Genomic DNA, 14,460 nt, shown 5'->3' on the forward strand with positions numbered 1-14,460 from the left:
AAAAAAGTGATATTCATAATGGTTGGTTTAAAAAGGTCTGCTGCTTTATAAATTGGTAGGTAAGGAAATGAACTTAAGGAGGTAATCAAGCTCTTAAAGGTGTATTGATTGTTATAGGAGGTAAAGTGCTGCAAAGAAATTTAAATTGATGAAAATGTAATACAGTTTCTTATATTTAGAGCATTTAATCAAGTTATTCAGCTAATCAAATGTCCCCAATTCTCGCTAAGAATGCAGTCTTCGTGGTGAAGATTTTTTCTTTTTCTCGAATACTGAAGAATTAATTTTTAGATTGGTGGAAACTTTAAAAAAGGGTGTTTTGGAAATTTGTCGTTTGACTTTATGTATACACCCCCCCCCCCCCCCCCCACACACACACACAGAAAAGAAAAGCTTTCGGTGAAAGATACTTAAATCACAATGAATTTGTACAGGATTCAAGCATTTAATTCTTTTTCCTTTTAAATTGCACAAATTTTTTGTCACCTTTATATGTTCCGTCACATGATAAATTTTTTCCTTTTTTCTCGCAATCACGATTGGTGTTATGAATATCAGATACCAGCCAGCAATGTTTTTAAAACTGTTTAGGCAATGTTTTCAATAGATTGATATTTACTGAAGAGAGAAAACATCTTTACATGTATTTGGTCACCTTGTACAGATTTAAGGTATATTTTTAATCATCTGTATAGATTAATCACCTTAACACTATATCAATATTTAATCAAAACTGATATCCTTTCAATCATATTCATTCTAACATGACTTGGTTGGAAGTCCACATTAAAAAGATGCATGGTATTAGATTTTCACGTAAAAAAAAAAAACCGGGCTCCATACATGTTATTTAAGGCACGGCAATATTTGGACACAATAGTGGACGGTGTATTTTCCTCAAATCTTTGATTTCATTGGCTTGGGTTCTGTTCTAAGACAGGAAGATCATATGAAGAGAAATCTTCGTCATGAAGAATGGGCTACGCTTCGCTTCACTCTGCTCCGCCCATTCTCCATGACGAAGATTTCTCTTCAATACGTATGATCTTACTATTACTTAGAATCCAGAATGATATGGAATGATTTCTTATTGTTCTATGTCGTATTTGCTGGATTTTTTTAACAGCTGATCCAGAATGACCCTCAGTACTTGATCAGTCTGTGTGAGGGATTAGGAGAGGGGTACCCGGGGTGTGAGCAGGCCTCTCTGTGTCGCTGGAACGGAACTCTGGGTCATGGGTACGGTCAGGTGACCTCCGGGGAGTTCATCTCGGTAGAGGAACAGCTGAAACTGGCCTACAAGGACGGAAAGTCTTGTAATGGTAAATGGACAAGATGTTTGTTGCTCACTGCTGTAAATTTTTTATTTTCCTTGTCTGAGAACTTAATTTTGCTAATCCGCTGTTTTGTATGAAATTGCAAGTCGCAGAATATTTGCAAACATTAATATCTTATCATGAGTGCAATTCATAATTGTCAACAATGAAAGCCAGATTTTAAAATCCACAAGCATTATATTTAGATTGTGATCTGGGGGTGGATATTTGAAATCCTTGCAATGCGTTTAATCAGGAATCTACAGAGTGACATTTCTTTTGCTTTGTATTGTCTGTTGATCTGAATCCTTTGTTGTTTACTTGACATGTGTGTTTCTCACCAAGTGCTGTTGGTTAGGTAATAATGGACATGTCTGATGGTACATTGTACATAGAATCATGTGGTTTATAAACTTATGAACAGTGTCTGTCAATTTCATGTGTCTGTAGCTTTTCTAATGTTATTTTTTCTTCTAGTGCATGTATATACATGTACTAATTTTTGATGATTCTTAATGTTTGACACTGTGGAATTATTTGAATTCGTGGGGGGGGGGGGGGCATTTTCGTGGATTGTGACTTTTTTGCTCATTCGCTCATTTGCTCATTAAATAACAAAGATAACTCTTTTAAAAATTGTTTTCACTGAGGATTTAAATTGGTGGGGGAGGGCTACCCACGAATACCTCGAAAATTGAGCCACCACAAATTCTTATGATTCCACAGTATTACCTAATCTTGAGTTTATAACTTGAATGTTTACATATTTTCTATCTGTCATCATTATGGAATCATTATAATTAGTCTAAGAATTGTGTGTTCTTTTCACTGACAGGTAAAAGTGAAGGCTTCATTAACTTTGAGTGTGATCCCAACATTTACCCAGGATCCCCCACGATTATAGTAAGTGATTATAGTAAATGTAATGTAACTAGTAAATGTATTACAATAAGTTTGATGTAACCTGTATGGTAAGACTGATGTAAATGTTACATTACATGATTTTACCAAATGATTACATTAAGTATTAAAATTGGTAACTTTGATATTACCATAACTGTAAGACTCAAACAGTGACGTTACATTAATGTTACAATTACAGTATGTTGTATCAGTCTATTATATTGAGTGTGATACAAACTCATTGCAGAGATGTTCACAGTCATAGTGACTGCTTGCAGATTATACAAAATGAACAACGTATCTTACAATTTCTTTTACACACATTAAAGTAAGTCATATTTCTGAATTGACAGTTTGCGAAGGAATGTTCTGCGACTTTTCATTGGTTGACTCGAGCTGTTTGTGCCACTGTAGCCGACCAATGCACACTGGCCTATAATGGGCACGTGTATGACCTCAGTGTGTTGTCAAGGCAACAGGGAAGCTGGAATCTAACAGATGCTCAAAGAAACACGTTAGTATATTTAAGTACTAGCTCTGCTGAAGTTTTATTTGACATATCATAACACAGGTACTTAAATATGGAGTTTTAAAGTTTAGTGAATGTTTCATAATGATAAAAAAAATTTACTAAGTAATGAAAAAAAAACCAAATGTGGAGAGAATAATCAATTTTAGCTTGGTACATGCAGAATTGGTCAATTTTGTTGAGTTTTTAATTAATAAGTAACCACAAAGAACAGATTAAATTATCATTGTAATGATAAAAGCAGATGATGGAATGTTTCCCCCTGAAGGCTAAGAATTTTTCTGATAATTCAGTTCTTTTTTGCCTACTTTCATTACATGTGGGGGCACTGTTGGCTGTGATATCAATAGGAATTTTGATTCATTTGATAATCAATTCTTCAACCATAAAATCAGTTAGGCATACACATGTTAGCAATGACCTGCACTATAGAGAATATGAACACCAAATGTAGTATGTGTAGTACATGTAATAACATTATTTTGAAAATATTTTTACACCTAGTATGCTTATTTGACCATAAACTCATGAACTAGTAATATCACTGTGTAGTATATGTATGCAAAAATCAAATGGCTTTGTTATATGGGTCATTATCAAAATATGCAGCCTTTTGTGTCAGTGTCAATTTAAAGGGGGAAAAATAATGTTCTGTGTAATATATACAGTACCATTGGATTTTAGAAACTTAAACCTATATTGTTGAACTAATAAATCGACAATTTTACTGCTTAAAGTATAAAAAAAAATTATTTGTTATGAGATTTCAGTGAATTTATGTTGTCATTAAATTTTTCCAACGTCTTTAACCTACAATATCTTCAATAATATTCATGTTTTATTAAAAAAAATCACCGTTTATTTTCAAAACAACATTCATATTTTAATTTCTGCTATGATCCTTAACAAGTTCTCTTTTAAAAACAATGAATTTGATGAGATATATGCTTGTACAAAAAATTTTTGTCATTGGTGTTACAAGGCAAATTATATAAAAATATCTTAAAATACATCAAGTAAATAATATTGTACTACAGTTGGAATCCCCCAGATCATAGTGACATCATTCCCTGCTACTAAAAAGATAAATGTATCAGTGATGACATCATTGTGATAGAAAATATGGCAGAAAATGTTAGTATGCTCCGAAAAATACAATGTAAACTGTGTCAGTGGAATAACGTGCTATTTGAGGTTTTCTGTTATGAAAGAACAAAAAAGTTTTTCACAAAAATGATGAATGTTTATCACATTATAACATAGACTATGTAGCTTTGTGTAGTATCTGTTATCTTGGGTCATACTGCTACATTTACTATGGATACATCAGTGGTATAACGGTCAGTGGTGTAACCAAAAATTGTTGTTACACCACTGAAAAAACTGTTACACCACATGACATTATTTAATTATTTTACTTTTTCTTCCATTTCATTTATATTTTGAGCATTTTGAACAATTGTTATTTATCAATTTTACAAGTTAGACACTGTCACAATAAAGAAAGCTTGACTATTTAATTGCAATTGTGTTTTCTTAATCTGGAAAATGAGACCTGTTACACCATTGACATTATTTGAAACACCATTGACATTTTGTATGCTCTAATTATGTTTTACTCATTTTAATACTTGATTAAAAGATAAAAGTAAAAACAAATTTATTCTAATAAAGAAATGAAATTATCCACATTTTATTTTTATTAAAAAATCAAACTTTTTAATGACTTATAGTGTATTATAAGATATGTTATTCAACTGACATATCACATTCCCTATTATGTTACACTAAAATCTTTCAAATGCTTAAAGGTAACAAATGCTAGCTGAGCTTCAACAAACATATATAGACAAACAGAAAGTGTATATGCGTTGTATGCATTGATTTTAGAGAAAATTGGAGAAAATTCAATTTGATTGTCCAAAATGTATGATTGATATGAGCTGGTATAGTATTGACGATGTTGTTTGTGAGATTGATGAGGCAAAGAAAGTTCGAACTCGGTACAAAGTGGATAAAAGTGTGTGGATGCCAATAGTAAAAAATATAACATCAGAGAATGAGTGAATTCATGTAAAAAAACATCTACATGCAATTTTTCCGTCAGTGGTGTTACACTGATTATTAGTGGTGTAACAGTGTGTCTATCTTCAGATTATGAAAGAATGAGGCACGAAAACTTTTATTTAAGATCAAATTTATCACGTTTTAAATGCAATCAAAAATAGAAATTAGTTTATTTTACAAAATTTAACCCGCTTATCTCTTATTTATTATCGCTAGGTCAGTGGTGTAACTTTTATGTCAGTGGTAAAACATAATAATCAGTGGTGTAACATGTACATTTTTCTCCAAATAAAATTAACTGACAATAATACATGTATATTTGAAAACACCAGTGCATTTATAGTAATGTCTTTTTTATGCTCCATTGAAAGAAAAATCCAGTTGTGTTCTTTTTAATGCTCAAATTAAAAAAATTTGTTGAGTAACATCAAGACTTTGTCTCAAATGTTATGTTGGTCACTATGTAAATGTGTCAAATATTTTCTGTTATCTAATTCTAATAACTTTAAATGAAGTTTGTTGATATAAACCTTATGTCCATCATTTTAAAAGAATTATTTTATTTTATTTAAGAATTTTTTCCTATACTATATACCTGTTACACCACTGACAAAATGTTCACAGTTCATTAAATTACGGTCTAATTATCAACCAAATGGTAGATTCCAATGTTTGCAAATTTTTAGATGTTATACTTCATTGTTTGTTAAATGTGATTTTTGCAATCAAAGTAATTTTTTCAGCAATAATTTTCTCATGTTTTTCATTTTTCAAAAGTCTGCATATTTTGATAATGACCCATATACAGTGTATATTCAAGTATATTACAAGTATATTTATAGTACTTTTAACTAAATACATGTTAGATTTTCTGGTTGGTTGTTACAGGTACTGGATAAACATCTGTCAGGGTATACATGATGGACCTGATCCTCAGATCTGCTCGGAAAGATCCGCATCGTGTCTCAGGACTATTGACGGGAAAATCCACAACCTAGGGACAGTCACATCTCAGACTTTGTCCATGGAAGGTTTGTATACAATGTATACAGCAATACTGTAGAAATAATAAATCCCAGACACTATATACAGCAATGCTGTAAAAACAACATATTTTAGACACTCTTATCAATCTTTCGAATGTGTGTGTATAGAACAGCAGATATGTCACATTCCAGACATTCTCATTTGAATTCAGGGAAAAAAGTTTATTAAGACAAAAAATATAAGTGTGTTTTCTTTTTTTAAATGTCAATTGAGAGTCAATATAAGAAGTGTTGAATAGGTTTTTTGGTTAGGTTGATCAAATTATATTTATTTTTGTATGCTTGGACAAATTCAGTGACTGTAAACTCAGACTAATATCCTCTTTGAAACTTGTTTTAAAATTATTGACACACATCTGCATTCAGGGAACATTTTGTTTTTGAACTTATCTCTTCATTGACAGAGGATAGAAAGACCCTGAGGCTGGAATACACTAGCAATGATTTGGCGTGTACCGGTAAGCACCGACGGAGTGATAACCTGAAGACGAGAACCATCATTCACTTTGAGTGTGGAAATTCTGTAGGAGGACCAGTTTATATTCCCAGGTCTGAAAACAAAAATATCTTTATCATAAATGATGATTTTAATAATGATTAATGATATTGAAAAAAATTAATTTTAGAAATGATATTCAAATTGGAATTTATGCTAAATATATCTCATGCATTTTCAAATTGATAGACGTGTAAGATAACTATGAAACTAATTGCTACAAAATTTCGATATGATGTATCAGTCTGATTTTACAGGTTTTTTTTTTTTTTAATTTGTCCAAAAGTTTTCTAGACTGTCATGTTTTTGTCGACTTTGTGCTTGTAGACAGCCTAACAGTGATGAGTGTGTGTTTGAATTCCGCTGGAAGTCTACAGTGGCCTGTCATGTAGAGAGGTACAGTATACTGTCAATTGAAAGCATTTAGAGATTTATTTTAGGAATCATTGATTGACTATTATAAGGGGATTATTTTGGTCGGGGCGTGATCAAATCGAAGTAAGCCCGAAGGACTTTATGATAGATTTGATCACGCCCCGACCGAAATTATCACCTCATAATATTCAATCAATGATTCCGTATTACTCATATTTATATAATGTTCACTGACAGCCATTGTACGATTAAATATTAAAATATATATGTATAAATAAAACCCCGCTGGCGCCCCAATTACACATCATTTGAAGTTATTGGACTGTATAGTTCAAAATTGATCTGTAGTGTTATCACAGTCAAAGACACTGTAAAATGTAAATATTTGAAATTATACTATTATTATACCTGTCAAGTGATAAGCATGTGTGACAATCATTGTTATGTCATAAAAAAGTTCAAATAGAATTGAACATTTTCGCCATCCTATATGTTGATATAAAGAAGCATATTTGCAAATGTAAATGTAAATGTTCATTATTTATAAACTAAATGACATATTGCTGGTAAATTTATCTTCATGTATATGTACAATGTACATATAGGTACATTGTACATGAATCTTTTTGATGAAACTGGGAGTTAAACAACTGTGAAGCATTGATTGATTATATTTTCAGACACAGTGTTAAGGAGAACAAAGGCAAAATTATAGACCCGGAATCTTCTTCTGTGATCGACATAACTCCTCTCTACATGTAAGTCCTGACATCACAGAGCTTTTTGACTTATTGAATACTCTATACAATCATGTAAGTTCTGACATCACAGAGCTTTGTTACTTATTGAATTCTCTCTACTGTAAGTCATGACGTCAGAGATACCCGCGGATTATTGAATACTCTCTGTTTGCAAGTCATGACATCAGAGCAATCTGTGACTTATTGAATATTCTCTACGTGAAAGTACTGACATCTGAGGAATCTGTGACTTGCTTATGATTTAAATGAATACTCTCAACATATAAGTCATAAGTTAAACATATAACTAATTTAAAAGATTAAAAAAATGCTAGAACATGAAACTCATCACATAAGATCTATGCATGATTTTTTTCATGAAAAAGCAATGAGTAATACCATTTCCTGATGACTGAGAATGAAATAAATGATTGATTGAATTGTACAGGTTAGTGACTGTGCCTGGAGAATCCACGGAATACGAGATTGACCTGGCCGGAACAAGCACCTCCTGTTCCCCGGGCACCACCATTTGTAAGGTCGACAAATCACAGGCCACCAAAACATCCCTGGGTCTGACCACTGGTCACCAGTTCTATGTGGAAGGTCAGTGGTGTACTGTGGAATCATTTGAATTCGTTGGGGCCAATTTTTGTGGATTCCTTAAATTTCACAAGTTTGTGGGGACATAATTTTGTGTACTCCTTAAATTATTCAGGTTCATGGGGATGTAGTTTCGTGTATCCTCTTATACCAACATAAGGAAATATGACTGTAAAACCCTAATTTGTTAATACGTGTAATATGTTAATTCATGGGTGAGAGGTACCCACAAATTCCACAGAAAATGAGCCACCATGAAATCGAATTATTCCACAGTATTGTATGAAATTAAACTGATGCTTAAATATAAATTCTCTAAATAAAGCTCTTGTGATTCTGTCTATTAGCTACATGTAGTTTGTAAATGATATTGTAAACATTTGTTATGCTCTTTATGGGTAAATTGATTCCTATACATACTGTATACAGGGTTATTTTTCGCCCCTTGATATTTTCGCCCTTCTGCACTTGCAGACAGTTTCGCCCCATCTTGTATTTGCCCAGACACAGTTACTGTTGTGTTTAAAAGAGGGGTAGTATGAGACATTGGAATTCGCCCAGTCTTAAATTCGCCCGCAGACAACAAGGGTTAACGGGCGAAAATAAAACATGGCGAATATTTCAATGTAATACTATACTAACAGTATTTTATTTTCATTTGTGTGGGGTCTTCTTTCTTTCAGATGACATAGTAGAAGTTGTATTTCAAACCGAGCAGATCTGTGATAAAGATAAACAGAAGAAGATTTCCAGTATTCTACAGTTCCACTGTAATCCCTGGGGTGATGTAAGGAGTTTTCTCTTCTTTCTACTATTTATTGAAGTGATTTATTAAAGATGTCAAATATTTCTACTTGTGTATTAAAGTGATTCTATGATGTTATTTGAAAAGATCTTTTTAGCTTTCAAAAGAAAAAGAATTTAATTCTTATATATATAAATTTATATAAGTTTTAGCAATCAAATACTTCAGAATCTACTTGACGTGTAAAGTGATTCTATTATGTCCTTCGAAAAGATCTTTTTGGCTTTCAAAAGAATTTAATTCTTATATATATATATATATATATATATATATATATATATATATATATATATATATATATATATATATATATATATCAATTTAGCAATCAATTTTGTGAGAGATGTTGTGTTTAATTAAATTTTAATTTTTGATTACCAGAGTAAGCCCCAGTTTCTCTTTGATTCTATGGACTGTACTTATATGTTTACCTGGGAAAATCCACATACCTGTGCTCATCCTGTTGTGTAAGTAATACTATATATTACATGTAGGTACATGTTCTAGTTTGTGAGCAGTGAAGGAGGGACAAAACAAGTTATTGTTACAAAGTAGCAATGAATGGTTTTTAAGGTACTAAATGATTTTATGTTACATGTAAATGTAATAATAGGTAAGCTGGAACACAAACTCCAGTTATTTGTAGAACATGGGCGTAAAGTATGTTTAATGAAAAAAATGCTAAAAAGAAACAAGTACATGTACTCCGACTTATGTATGCATGTATAAATTAGTTACAGTTATCCAGATGTTTTACCTTTTGAATGGATTTTAATGGGAATAAATGTTTTATTGATGTAAAAAGTACTTTAATTTTACATGCACATTCGTTTAGTGGATTTTTATACATGTAATACTATATCAAAATTTCAAGTCCATATTAATGCGGATGCTCTTGATGATTCGCTGATTAGCAAGGCATCACTGTCCTGGAGAATATTAAAACAACTTAATTATCTCAATGACTTTGTATTTTCAACAGTGTGAACCCTCAGCCCCTTCCAGTTGATAAAGCGGGCACAGGAAATGGGTCAACAGGATCCAAATCGGGTAGCACGGTGGGGACCATTGTAGCGGTCTTCCTGTCGGCCATTGTGATATGTCTACTTCTGATTGTGTTTCACAAAAAGGAGAGAAGGTTGGTGACAGCCATTGATCTGAACATGTTTTAAAGCAATATGAGCTGCATTTTTCATGTTTTAATTTAATTTTTTTTTTTACTAAAATGTTCTTTTCTACTAAAATGACAAAAACATCATGGTTTTTAAATTTCTGTTAGCCATATTTTTGTGGAAAAGTCCGTTAAAAGCCTTATATGGAGCAAAATTGAATAATTGTCGTCCTGTACAAAAATTGATTTGCTATGTATTCCTTAGACGAGAAATATTTCCTTTGACAAAAATTAATGATGTTTTGAAATCTTATTTTAAATTATCATAAAAGTTTAAGTTATATGCAGACTTATCATACTAGCAGGTTTTAGCAGCAGAATAAAATTCTAAAAAATACAGCTCATATTGCTTTAATGCAATATTGTAACTAGGGATTGGGGACAAGTTCTAAAATCTTAATTCCCCATCCCTCTATAGGATTGCAACAATACACACTGGAAACATTAGTCTAGATCATTACATATTTACCTCCTCTTCATGATAGATGGAAAAGAAAACCTGTAAGGCATTGAATAAATGTCACATACCATAACAAATCTTGATATCTCTAAAAATTATATACATATACACTGTAAAGAACTTTATTTCTTTGTTAGTAAACTTGTTTAGACAGAGGCAACCTCTGTATACGATGGATTTTGACAAATCTATATAGATTTCGTAGTCCTTGAAAACTTCTATACCTGAAATCCCTCTTCAATTCATTTGATGTGATCAGGTATATTGACTGACATTTCAGGGACGCAGTAGCTTCCAGACTTCGGGGGCTCTTCAGAAGACATTCCAGTTCATATAGGTATAGCGAGGTAGGTAACACTTCTTGTTTTGTACTAGATATTGTGAGGTATGTTCATCAGCAGTAGTGAAGATGTCGTTAGATTTAATTCTATGAGGTGAATTGGAAAATCTTTTTAGACTAGATTCTTGATTTTCACTGTTTAAGATTTAATTAGATTAATTATCTCTGTTATATCATAATGATTATAAATTTGTTGCTAGATTCCATCAAATGAAATGTAAGATCCTCCTCTTTCTTATAACAGTTTCTTTTTATTGTTAGATTCCATCAAGTGAAGTGGAAGATCTTCTCCCAGAGATCTCGGCCAGTGACCTTGGAATTCAGGGGTCAGTGCAGGTCACTACAGATAGCGAGGACATAAGTATATTACGGAGCGAGGAGTCTCCGGCGGTCATCAGTTACCATGACGACAGTGATGAAGAACTGCTGGCATAACACAAAAGATGGCGGAACCTTCCTTATTCATATCAATAAATAAATATAGCAGATTTGTGATGGATCAGGTCGTGAACTATGATACAATCTAAGATGCTCTCACAAATTATGTGATGACATTTGACAAGATGCTCTTTAAAAGCTGTGATGAAAGACTGCTTTATGTATTGTAGCAAAATGCTCTTAAGATTTCAGTGCTATTAACCTCCCAGTATGTTGTTCTGATGTGCGTAAATGCATAAATTTAATGTTAGGAAAGAGCTTGAAGGCATGGTGTCAAGATGAATTGAATTGTTCTTTAAAATGGCGTATTAAAGCATCGTTTGCATATGGTTGTAGTAAATGAACTGACACGCGCTTCCCACAATGCTTTATATTCAGCCAATAACTTATATCTTGCAAAATATTCATGGAATCGTTCATATGCTAGATTCATTTTTAAGTCCCAATAATTTAAGCCTTTCATTCATACAATTCAAAGCACTTCATGAATTTTAAAGACTAGTATATTTTTGGTCTTTGTCTTGAATCTGAATCTATTTATTGTGGCATTGAACCATCCCACAATATTAGATACATGTAATTATTTTAAGATTTGTATCTATGTAGAGCAAGTAATGGACATTTTATTGATACTGGTATTAAGCAGCACATTTTAGTTTCTGTCTTTTTTACTGGAATTTTTGTTTGGTGCCTCATATGTTACAGGCCTATAAACAAAAGGTTACTGGTCATTTAAGCAATTTTCCTTGTCAATTAAGGTGGCTCACTATACCTTGGAAAATTATTTGATTATGATAGATAAGAAGTATATAAGTCAAATATGTGAAAAAATGTGCAATTTGGATAACAATTTATATTTCAGTAAATATGAAAAAAAAGTTTGGTGGATATGAACTCATGATCTGAGTTTCTCAAGCCCGATACTTTAACCACTGAGATATGTTGATATTCAGCCTAGTTAATTGAATATAAACAATTTAACAAAACATTTAAATCGCCATCTTAAAAAGTTAAAGTCTAGGTGTAGTGCGGTACCTTAAAGAATATATATTCTCACTCTTTACTAAATATGCATGGACAACAGGACAAGTGCTCTTCACAAAGCACCAGCCCAGAGCCCTAATATGTAGGTTCCAGACATTTGGGCAAACAATGGAAACATAGTAAAATTGATTTTAATGATCTCTGTATGTGGATTCTTCTATATTTGGACTTTATAGTGCATGTAATGCATGACATTTCTAAGCCTTGCAAGGAATTTTACACATTCAATGATTTATAATGATATTGTGACATTTACATGTAGTAGACAAATCTGTATTTGTCACTTTATTTAAACTTTGTGAAATATACATTTGCTGGGGTGTTTTTGTGTTATGGCATAAACTATGACATCACTAAATTAAATACATGTACATATATCTTCACATATAAGAAGAATGTTTGCATTTATTATTATTCAAGAATAATTGCCTATTGTGACTTTATCTGATTAAAAATGACTTTCTGTTATTTTAAAAGTCATATAACTATATGCTGGTATTTAATTTTCACCCTTATTTCATTATCAATATGTTGGATATTTTTCTAATGTTATTTATAATGTATCCATAAAGTAACCTACTCTCTGGAAAAAAAATGTTATTTTTACAAGATTTTTACATCACATTGTATATGTTCTTCTGTCATTCTACGTCTTGTGTTCTTATACAAGTGGATTTAATATGTAACTTAATTAATCCATTTACATCATGTACATGGGTGATCGTTCCTTCTGTATGATTTTTATGAGAAACTGAAATTCCTTAATACGTTTCTGATCTATTGTTTATGTTTATGAGATTCTAGATGTTTGGCATGTCCATGGGATTTTCACATTATGTTCCTTAAAAATCTTAGATGTTGGATTGACAGAAGATTGATTTACTATCATACATGTATACTAATTGTATTGACATGACATTCATGTATATGAGATTTTCCATATAATCATGCTCATGAGGGATTCTATATGTACAAGAAAGATTCTTTAATATATTCATGACAAATTGTGTTTTAGATTCATGAGAAAAAAAACTCTCTAGTACTTGTATGTTTATGTGAGTATTTGGCATGTCATTGAGTGGATTTTGACTACCGGTATTCTTCTTCTTTGTGGTGACAAGATGCGCGAATCTGAATGATATAATATTAGATAAGAAAGTGCACTTTTCTGGGTGATATATTAGATAAATCTGTGATAATGGTTTTGAGTGTGCAGCAATAAGTTGTAACGTGATAGGCCCATTGAACAAAGATTTACCATTGTGTACTCTGTACATTTCAACATGCACACACAGAGAATTGACTGTTCTTTTCTCAATATAATATCAATCCATATTGAATTCTCACTGTTATAATATTAGAATATACATTTCTTTGTTGCGTTATGGGTTAAATGTATGGTGACTACCTAATGCTGCAGTTTATGAATGAACTTGACTTACTGAGCTAATCTTTTGAATGAGAGAGTTAATTATTTTAAATATTGTGGGTGTGGATGTTCAAAATCAAATACTTCGTTTGTGCTGTCTTATGTTTATTTCAATTATAACCATTCTGCTTATGTGGGATACTGCAATTATCATTACACATTCCGAGTTAACTGAATCTTGCATATTTAAGTTGTGGACATTTTTGGTGTGTTGGAAAACACAAAAAAATGAATGGTGTCCATAATTATTGTGCCTAAATTTTGTGAGCTACGAGCGGTAGGAAATATTTTTCGAACTGTTGTTTGTCTTCTAAAAACACTGAAGTATCCCCCGTCCCCCATTTATTTGTCAGTGGATATCATATATATGAATTTATAAATCTTTAGTTATGTAAACTTCAGCTCTTCAATTATTATTGTAACATGTAATGTATTCAATACGTACAACGTTTGTATCAATTTGTATCTAGCATCGTTCATGTTAATGAGTTTATTTAATATGTTGCAGATGGATTTCTTTCAAGTTGTTTTTTTTTTCTCATTGAAATAATTATGATTGTGACTGTGTGTGCCTACTTTTTTTGATACTGCTCTTCCGCATAAATACACTACCAAGATATCAAGTTGCTAGCATGGATCTGTTTCCTTAATGATTCGTATGTTATCTGTTTTATACGCTACAATACACTGATCCCGAC

General features: G+C 31.9%; 1 protein-coding gene across 1 annotated transcript in view; it reads left to right on the forward strand.

Annotated features, from left to right (window-relative positions):
* LOC128184146 (cation-independent mannose-6-phosphate receptor-like) overlaps positions 1-12,120 on the forward strand; it is a 32,578-nt gene extending 20,458 nt beyond the window's left edge. Inside the window, exons 31-43 of the mRNA XM_052853496.1 lie at positions 1,127-1,322; positions 2,152-2,219; positions 2,573-2,733; positions 5,704-5,846; positions 6,266-6,410; positions 6,685-6,753; positions 7,413-7,490; positions 7,921-8,078; positions 8,759-8,862; positions 9,262-9,347; positions 9,863-10,018; positions 10,792-10,858; positions 11,113-12,120. Of these exons, the coding sequence (XP_052709456.1) occupies positions 1,127-1,322; positions 2,152-2,219; positions 2,573-2,733; positions 5,704-5,846; positions 6,266-6,410; positions 6,685-6,753; positions 7,413-7,490; positions 7,921-8,078; positions 8,759-8,862; positions 9,262-9,347; positions 9,863-10,018; positions 10,792-10,858; positions 11,113-11,286 (1,605 nt within the window). The 3' untranslated portion in view covers positions 11,287-12,120. The remainder of the gene's footprint in view (positions 1-1,126; positions 1,323-2,151; positions 2,220-2,572; positions 2,734-5,703; positions 5,847-6,265; positions 6,411-6,684; positions 6,754-7,412; positions 7,491-7,920; positions 8,079-8,758; positions 8,863-9,261; positions 9,348-9,862; positions 10,019-10,791; positions 10,859-11,112) is intronic.
* The last annotated feature ends 2,340 nt before the right edge of the window (positions 12,121-14,460 follow it).

Source organism: Crassostrea angulata, chromosome 5 (assembly GCF_025612915.1).
Source record: "Crassostrea angulata isolate pt1a10 chromosome 5, ASM2561291v2, whole genome shotgun sequence".
NCBI lineage: Eukaryota > Metazoa > Mollusca > Bivalvia > Ostreida > Ostreidae > Magallana > Magallana angulata.